The 9,913-nt window shown below is 33.8% G+C and overlaps 2 protein-coding genes across 2 annotated transcripts; both read right to left on the minus strand.

Annotated features, from left to right (window-relative positions):
- Positions 1-587: 587 nt before the first annotated feature.
- Positions 588-1,655, minus strand: HELRODRAFT_180190 (hypothetical protein; the record flags this gene model as incomplete). The annotated part of the gene is made up of 3 exons (XM_009029532.1): positions 588-854; positions 976-1,199; positions 1,280-1,655. The coding sequence occupies 3 exons, from the start codon at positions 1,653-1,655 to the stop codon at positions 588-590; spliced, it is 867 nt and encodes a 288-aa protein (XP_009027780.1).
- Positions 1,656-2,652: 997 nt separating this feature from the next.
- On the minus strand, positions 2,653-8,482 carry HELRODRAFT_87707 (hypothetical protein; the record flags this gene model as incomplete). Its single annotated transcript, XM_009029513.1, has 7 exons — positions 2,653-2,762; positions 6,352-6,451; positions 6,645-6,765; positions 6,883-7,013; positions 7,466-7,542; positions 7,946-8,023; positions 8,383-8,482. 7 exons carry the CDS (start codon positions 8,480-8,482, stop codon positions 2,653-2,655), a joined length of 717 nt encoding a protein of 238 aa, XP_009027761.1.
- Positions 8,483-9,913: the final 1,431 nt, after the last annotated feature.

Genomic DNA, 9,913 nt, shown 5'->3' on the forward strand with positions numbered 1-9,913 from the left:
GGACAATCTTATTTTGGTACTTTAAAATTTTTAAATAAAATTCTTGATCTGAAAATGAAAGCGGCTACTAAAAATTAGGAAAGCGAGTGTATAACAACGTTTTCCATTTTATTTTATCAAATCTTCGCCATCCCCTGCATGCAATCAACCGTTGTGCATAAGACAGCTAACTATCTACTATATAATTGTTTGTTGACCTAAGTTATAATAATAACAACAACACACAGGTGTTAATATAATGTTATCATTCATTGAGACTGAAACTGTTGACATGTGTTTGCTTCTGTAGTTCAAATGAAACACACGCGTCACTTTTACATCATAAATAACTGTTGATGACGTCATTTAAGGTATGGTCCGTATTCTGACACCTCTCCAATCTGATTTGTTGCTGGCTGCATTCATCCAGTCATCCATCCATCCGTCCATCCAAGATTGCATGAAAAATGTTTAAAAGTTAATTAACATTAAACATTAAATACAATTATGAATGACGGAATAATTCAAATTTTCAAAAACTTCTTTTTCTTCTTCTTTTTTTTATTGAACATCTTAAATAAAAGAAGCATTAAGGACAAAAACTTGTCTCAACCTTGAAATCTAACAAAAAAATGTAAACAGGTCAAACCCAAGTTGCAGATGAGAAATTGTTTGGTGAACAGCCCATATCCATTAAAGATGTGTGACTTGGTTTTCCCGTAAGCTCCCTGCTGCCATACAAACACCCACTTCCCCCTGAATTGCAACGTGCTCACGTCCAGGTTGACACTCTTCAGGTAGTCTGCTACTCCCTGGATGGCACTCGCCGGTTCGTCCCCTGTCTGCCCGACAATTACTGTCCCGTTTGTCGTATTCTGGTTGGTTGTGTAGGTGTTTGAATTGGTTTGAAAGGCTTAATTTTAATTATTTTCATAGTCCCTATGTTAAATGTTTTCTATATTTAAATCTATCTGAATGAAGAACTAATTATAAAACCATTAAATAGTTCTTCATGTACAAAGCCATGTTTGGATCATTATAGGTATTGAAACTGTGGTAGTCGTAGAGCGATCTGGCCAGCATGTTCAGCTTGTACGTACTCACGCCAATGGGGTAAGTTATTGAAGTGTAGTACTTGCCAGCGCCTACAACTTCGACCAATGTTGACTGCGGTAAAGGATTACCGTACTCCCAAGAAGAAACGGTCATGTAAATCGGTTCTGAAAATTTAATAGTAAGGCAATTCATTACAAAATTCTAAACTCTTCATGGTTAAAAATAAACATCTGGGTGCACATACTATCAGCCAGGAAGAAGGAGCAGTTGTCGTTGAGGTTCATGCAGATGTCGCTGGGTAGGTCGTCGAAACCGTAGCAATAGAGGTTGTATGAACCACCATTCACCGACTTCAGCACGTTTACTTGAAATGCGATACAGGACGGACTCATCAATTGGCAATGGATGCCGCATGTTTTCACAAATCTTCTGCTATTAAACTCCTCCGCAGTCACATTGAATTTTTGAGAGAGCAGAGTATTATTGATTGAGTTTGAACAAAGTGGAAAGCCCTTCCATGCCAACTTGTTGAATGTTTTGTCCGATGATACGAGTTTTAAGATTGATGCCGCGAGCAGATGAATGGTCGTTAAATGTGCTACCTTCACAATCACGTTCATCACGTTCAACTCTTACTTTTATATTAGTAAATAATGATTTATTCAACTGAAACTTTGTTTTAAAACTAGATTCAACATTTTTGCAATTACTTATTTTATAGAAAAGAAAAACTTCAAAATAATTTTGGATGCTCTGCTAAAAAAAAACTTGCCACAGATATAAACGATTTATTTTCCAATTGTGTATTCTCTCACACGCGACGTACTCAAAAAAGTATTCTTTTCTTCCACAACTGCCACCAGTAGCATACAGACAATACATACATACGACATATATATACATATACATATATATAAATACATACGACAGGCTGCAGAACTCCTTGCACATCCTAATTCTTTATCTCCAAACAACGACTTTAGACATATTTTCACAAAAAAATTTTCCTCCTAGCTATCCTTCGTTAATTTGCATCAGAAAGCATTCTCTTCGCTATCGATCAGCCAGCCGAATGTTTTAAGTCAGTCATGGCTTTTGATTCTTTTTGACCTACTGACATTCTCAACAATGAACCTACAAAATTAATGATTTGACATTGTTTAGTTGGATCATTGATTAATTTCTTTATAATTTATGGAAACATTTTACCATGCTTGCCTGTGATCAGATCAAATAAAGCAAATTTTAATGACAAATATTTTCTTTTATTTTTTATTCCAATAGTTTAATACACCACGAATTTATAACAGAAAATAATTTCAAATGACTAAACGATACTGTTTTACTTTCGATTTATGAATATTTGTTTTCTATATAGCACTTATTAATATTTGTAAACATATTATTAAAATATTCGTTATTTACTAATATATAAATAATATTCAACATCTATTTAAACCTCTGATGAATATACATACATACTTAAACAAAACGACTAATAAATGAATAAATCATCTAAATCAGTTTTGTCGCTACAAGGTCTTTTTCTAACGTCTTAGATATATTAAGTCCTTGGGGAATAAAAAAAATCCATCAACTTTTCAATATATTTTTTTATTAATTTGAATAATAAATAAATGAATAAATTAGTTTATTTGATGAACTAACAATAAGAAACATAATAGCAAGAAGTACCGCTTTCATTTCCGCCTCACAATCATACGGAACTTTTTTTGATTAGTTGAATTTTATTTATTGTCTACTATTATTTGAGTGAGTGAGTGAGTGAGTGAGTGAGTGAGTGAGTGAGTGAGTGAGTGAGTGAGTGAGTGAGTGAGTGAGTGAGTGAGTGAGTGAGTGAGTGAGTGAGTGAGTGAGTGAGTGAGTGAGTGAGTGAGTGAGTGAGTGAGTGAGTGAGTGAGTGAGTGAGTGAGTGAGTGAGTGAGTGAGTGAGTGAGTGAGTGAGTGAGTGAGTGAGTGAGTGAGTGAGTGAGTGAGTGAGTGAGTGAGTGAGTGAGTGAGTGAGTGAGTGAGTGAGTGAGTTAGTGAGTGAGTGAGTGAGTGAGTTAGTGAGTGAGTGAGTGAGTGAGTGAGTTAGTGAGTGAGTGAGTTAATTAATAACCAGCAAAATGATCAACTTATCAATCAATCAACAACTTGCAAAGAGCATAGAAGTTATCAGCATTTGTAAAATCCTCCTTCATAATACCATTCCACTGTTTGCTCAACTTCATCTTCATCATCTTTCTCTAGAATCTTAGAGAAAGAGAGAGGGAGAGAGAAAAAAAGGAGAAAGAAAGAGAAAGAAAGAAAGTTTAATTTAAAATTATGTCAGCGATGTAGATGATATGAACACGTTGAATATAAGTCATTCATTTATCCATTTGTTCATTCTCATGTACTTTCGTTTGTATACCCATTCGTTCACTCGTTCATTCATTCGTTCATTCATTCATCTATATATTCTTTTATTTCATTAATCGAAAAAATGTTCAACCAACTGGAAACTTCATGTCAGCACTGCGGCAACAGTTCTGACGGAAACAGCAGGGTCCTCTGACGGTGTAGTACGTCTCTTTGTCCTCATCTCTTATGTGGAACCGGAACCTCGGCCGGGTGATCCTACACCTGTTTGTTTGTTCTTCGTTCGTTCGTTTGTTTGTTTGTTTATTTGTGTGTACTTTATTCGTTTGTTTGTTTGTCGCGTTTTGTGCTTTTGTAGAATTTTCAACATTGGCATGTCTACTTTTTTAGTGTTTTGTGCGTTCTTATTGGTTTATGATTTGATTTCCCAGAAGCGTTGACGATCCCACAAAAGTTTGATTATGTGATTTTAGTTTTTTTTAAAAGAAAGCATTATATACAACAACCTTTGTTGTTGAAGAAAAGTACATCAAATACAAATTATTATAGAAATTTGAAAAAAAAGCTGTAGATGTTGCCTGAACCATTTTGTAATCTGCTTTAATAATTATACCTTCTACCTACCAACTTGAAAACCAAAAACTATTTAGTATAAATTTAAACAAAAAGTAAAAAAATTGAACAAAACCTCCTTCAAAATGCTGCCTCAAATGTTGAATATTTTTCCATCCAAAATTTTAGTAAGATACGTTATAAGAAATTAGTTAAATGATAAAAGTTTGAATTTTAAAATGAATCACCCTCTTTAACGTGATATATCTTCCGATCAATCAAATCTTTTATTTCGTATTTGCTCTTTCATAATTCTAAACCAACCAACATAGATATATATATAATATATCTATAATATATTATATCCATGCCAACCAATGCCGTTTTGTGGTTTGTGTTTTTGAGGTTTAATTTTTATCTCTTGTCTATTGATGAGAATGATGAGTTTGTTTCGTGTGTATGATTGATTATATGTTGGTTTATGTGTCTGTGTGTGTGTGTGAGAAAGAGAGAGAGAGAGAGAAAATGTGTGTGTGTGAGTGTGTATGAGTGTTGTTTGTGTGCCTTCCTGACTTAGAATGATTTTATCGAGATTATCAAGTGCTGCTTGGCGTCGTGGTGTTTAAACTGTCACATTTAAAACGATTTCTCCCGCAACAACGATTGATAAAATCGATAAAATTTTAATGTTCATATGGAGAGAAAAGATGATCCAAACACAGTCTCACTGAATGAGGTTTTCGATTGTTTTCAGTTGGTTAACAGGATTAACGAACCAACGCATGAATTAGGTGGTGTTTTGGACTTGATCGTTACTTCTCGCTCTTTTCCTATCTTTAATAGTTTGATTTTTCCCAGTGGAGTGTTATCAGATCATGGATTAATTCAGGTTTGTTTGTCAATCAATCAAGTTATAGGTACGAGAAGTAAAAAAATGGTTCGATCCTGGCGACGCATAAATGAAGAAAATCTCGCATTGTTAATTTCGAAATCCCCGATTGGAGGGCCATGCCAAGATGATAATACAGAAACGCTGATAGAGATTTTTGTGAATGAACTGAAGAGAATTGCGGACATAATAGCTCCAGAACACGTGGTTGAAAGTCGAGATGATTCGTTGACGCCGTGGTTTGATGGAGATTGTTCAAAGTCCAAGGCATACTGTAGAAAAATGGAAAGAAAGTACAGAAAGTCTTTAAATCATGACGATAGGGAGGTTTGGAAAAATGCTCTGTGATCAAAAAATATTTTATTCACCCAGAAAAAAAATTTGTAGTAAAGTTGGTTTTTGTTGACTGTTCATTGCTTTATTTGGCCATATATTTTTAGCAGGCAAGAATGCTGATATATTAATTGTATGTATGAATGAATACAAAGAAGAGTAAGTGAATGAACAAATGGAATGATGATAGGCAGATGGACTAAATGGTTAATAGATAGTTTAGTAAATGAATTAAAGATTTTATATGAACATTAATCTATTGTTATTACAATGATTATTCTTAATGAATTGTTTAAGTAAGTAAATTTTTGATGTTTACATGTGTGTGGGTTTCTATTTTTTTTATTGAAGCGCTTACTTTGTGTTTTTTTTATCAGTTAATTAGAATTTATATCAAAAGTTATGAGATTTATTATTCATTCATTCATCCATCCATTCATTCTTCTCATACTCAATCACTGAAAATAAAATTAATTTCTTATCTTCAAACCAAAAAATTCGCCTCAAAAATGTGAATATTTCAAATTTTTCAAAAAATTCACACAATAAAATCAAGTTAAATGAATTATTATTATTTATTATTGCTGTTATTATTTATTTATTTATTTGTAGATTTTGCTGATTTTGCTTTAACGATCTTTACTGGTTCATCTTCAAAGAACATGAAATCCTTCATTGCGTGGATTATTTTAAATATATTATGATTTTGAAATTCATTCATTTATTCATTCATTCATTCATTCATTCATTCATTCATTCATTCATTCATTCATTTAGTCACTCAGCCAATCACACGTTTACATACGATGAGAAAGACTGCGCCAAGCAGGAGAACTTTGTGCCGTACATCCATACCCTTGGAGACTTGAACGATTGATGGAATGAATGTATGAATAAATGAAAAAGTGAATGAATGAATGAATAAATAAATAAATAAATGATCAATTTTTTGTTTATTTTTTCATTTATTCATTCATTCATTCAACCACAAAACTTACTAACAAATCAAACAGCCATTTAATCATTTTTTTATAACGCTAATCAATCATTCGTTAACTCATCCATTCATTCATTCATCTTTCAATCCATTAATTCAACAATTTATTCATTCACTTATCCTTCTATCCATTTCTCCATTCAATCGCTCACCTACTCGTTCACTCATTCATCTGACTAACAAGTGACTGAATAGTTGTCGGCATCGCTGTGCCTCTCCCTATTGGTAGCACTCCACTCATTGCTAATTTTTCCAATTATGTTTCTGTTTGTATCTTTGATCTGTTCGCCAAAAGTGGGAAACAAACAGACCTCATTGCCGTTATTATCTTTATTAATGTCAACATATTTGCATTATTAGTGTTGTGTTTATTTTAGTAGTAGTAGCAGCTGCGCCAGTAGCAGCAGCAGCAGAAGCACCAGCAGTTGTAGTAGCAGTAGTATTGTAGTAGCAGTAATATTAATAATTACATACAGAAAAGTTAACGTCTTTGCGGCAGCAGTTATTCTGACAGAAGCACATGGGACCACGCATACTATACATCAACTCATTGTTCTTATTTTGAACTTCAAGCTTCGGACTTATGAAACTACATCTGTAACGTGTGTGCGTGTGAGAGTGTGTGTGTATGAGTGAGAAAGAGAAAGAAAGAGAGAAAGGGAGAGAGAGAGAGAAATAAAAGTGAAAATGGACAGACACAAAAAATGTTGACCCCTGTCTACAGTATCCAATTATCTCCCCAACAGGAGCCTCCACCGAGATTTCCTCGACACAGCAGGGCATGCAGGTGCACCAGGCACATTTGGCGCAACATTTGTAGTTCCGTCGTAACCTTATGGCTTCCTGTATGAATGAAGTTGGGTCGGTTGAGTTTGCTTGGGTTGTCTTTCATCGGTTTGACAGTATCATTCGTTTTTAATTATATTTTAGAAGTAGCAACAAAACGAGCGCAGAGTGTACGTGAATACGCGTGAAGCAACAACGCATCACACACACACACACACACAGTGTATGATATGGATGGCAGGATTGTATTGGCAGTTGAAGTCAGCAGTCACAGTGTTGTGTCTATCCAGTTGTATCTACGTAACTCTTTGACAGTTGTCGTGATAAAATATTTGATAGTTCAGTTGCTAGAATACTGGGAGTTTCATAACTATTAAAACTAATAAAGGATTATTAGATAGCTACTCCTACTAATGTTGCTAATTTTAGTAACTTCACCTTTGCTGCAACTTACATAACAAAAAAACATTGTACTAACTCAATGAAATGATGTACTACGAAGTACTAACGATTCCAGAATTTTCGAAAAGATGCATAACGAATGATCTCTCATTTCCACAGCACATCCGGCAGCAGGGACTCGATTCTGGAAGTATCGATAATTGTAATTGTAATTAATACTCCTACCTTTGAAATCCTATCAGTGATTAATGCTGTAATTCTCATAAGTTATTAGATAAGTCATTGTAATTAGCCAAACATTTTTATAAAATTTCTTTTAATTGTTTGGGCTTTTTGTTATAAAGTGTCAGTTTTCCTAATTGCTATCACTGGTTCGTTCATTCGTTCGTCCAATTTTTTACGGCTTTTCGCATGTTTGCCGGCTATCTTTACATCGCCGAAATCTTTTATTTTTTAATTGCAACTTTTGTTTATTGTACTTTTTCCATATATTCCCATGCCATAAGCATGTATATTCGTTTCATTTGTGTCTGTATAGCCAATAGAGCGTTATACAAATGACAATAATGTTAAAAAAATTGTTCTACCTTCATGTGCAAAGTATATTTGCTGGCCCAGGGTGTTTAAGATTACGTACTTATTGCAACTTTCTTGACCTGAAAGCACTGGGGGTTTAAGGTTTTGGGGTCAAATGTTTATTGCGGTAGTAATTTTAACTTTTTATATAACAAAATTTGATTTTTTCAGAAGTAAAATACACTCTTGCATTGAGTTTATGGTTTTTTAGTACAGAATTGCTACTTCAAATCGAGCTATTTCTCTTTTCCAATAGATATACGTCGAAATTAACTTTTGAACCTCGTACAAGAAACTAGATGAAAGTTTCGATTTATGTTGTATTGGAAAGTGATTTGTAGGTGTTAATACAAGCGGTTTTGTAATTACGAGAAATGAGAGTACAAGACGATGAAAACGATGATCAAATGGTGAAAATTATGATGAAATGTTGAAAATTCCTCCTAACATTCTGCCACCTCAACTTGTTGATGCACCAGGATCTTATTGAGATCCACCAAATACTCCATACCACTGGACACGCCAGGAATGGGATCGGGCTTGGGCATCATCATTATTCCCATTCCTGGCATCACACCTGCAGTTTTTTTCTTGTTAAAAAATATACACTAATTAACTGTGTAATTACATTTTAATTGAATAGATGGTATGTAAAAATTTGATTGATGGCGGGATAGAATAGTGGTAAAATGTTTCACTTCTGCTTCACAGCTACTGGACTCGAATGCATGTGGGCCACGTGAAGTATGTATTTCGTTGTTATTTGTGGAAAAATAAATTCAAGACGATACTTAAGTTTATCATCATTTTGATATTATTCTTTATTATTTTATAACTTTTTAGAACATTAATATGCTAATTTACCGCCCGGCCCCATTTTTCCTAGAGTACTGTAGTGGATTGGCTGGGCGTTGTTGGCCGGCTGCTTGTCGGACATGCCTACTTTGACTGAATGGATGAATTTCATTGGATAGAGAAAATTAAAATACTGATGACTTGATGTGATTGGTTGGATTTTATTTTAAATAATCTACGTTTCACAGACCTTGATCGACAATTATTTTGTAGGGAACTTAATCAACGGCGACAAGTTTGCCATAAGAATACTAATATTAATAATAACAATAATATTAATAATCATAACAACAATAATTAATTTAATGATAATAATATTTTAATCATAAAACTCGGTTTAATGGAATATTATTATTATTTAACAACCACTTCATTATAAACACTCCTATAATGAATGTGCATATCGATTTTGCTATTATTTCATTAAAAAATTTAATAACTTTGGTATGTTTAATAATAAAAATAATAATACGGTTGTGTTGTGATAGAAATATTACAATAATAATAATAACATCAAAACGTAACTCCAAGTAAACAGAGTTTTTCAAGCGTTTAACTTCAAAACACATTCGCCGGTGTCGTGTCATCTGTTGAAAAAGATTTAAGACTTTAGAAAAAGACTGTACGTTTATTTTATTTCAAATCATTTTAAAATTATAATGGCAATTATTAATCGCTATGTAGTAGATTATTATTCTATTATGATTAATAACACCACTACTGCTACTGCTGCTGCTGCTACTACTACTACTACTACTGCTACTTCTACTATTACTACTACTACCACCACCATTGTTACGGTTGCCAAAGGAACTCTAATGCTACATTAACGTTTGGTCGACGCTTGCCTGCCTCAGACTGTAGAAATGTCTCGCGTCGTTGTTGCGCAATGAGACCAGGTTGAAATACTGTCTGTTCTCAAAAAACTCGGTGTTTGCGCGTGTGTATGTGCGTGGATGTGTGATCATTGTAGCACTGTAGAGTACAACAGCTAAACAAACATCTTCTCGGGTATGTATAATAAATAAGTGATGTTTTGGTGAATAGCGACCACTAAAAACCATTTAAGTCGTGTTAAACACAAGAGCGGTGCCCTGTAAATTTTATCCATCATCACCATTATT

This window comes from Helobdella robusta, assembly GCF_000326865.2.
Source record: "Helobdella robusta unplaced genomic scaffold HELROscaffold_60, whole genome shotgun sequence".
NCBI classification, from domain to species: domain Eukaryota; kingdom Metazoa; phylum Annelida; class Clitellata; order Rhynchobdellida; family Glossiphoniidae; genus Helobdella; species Helobdella robusta.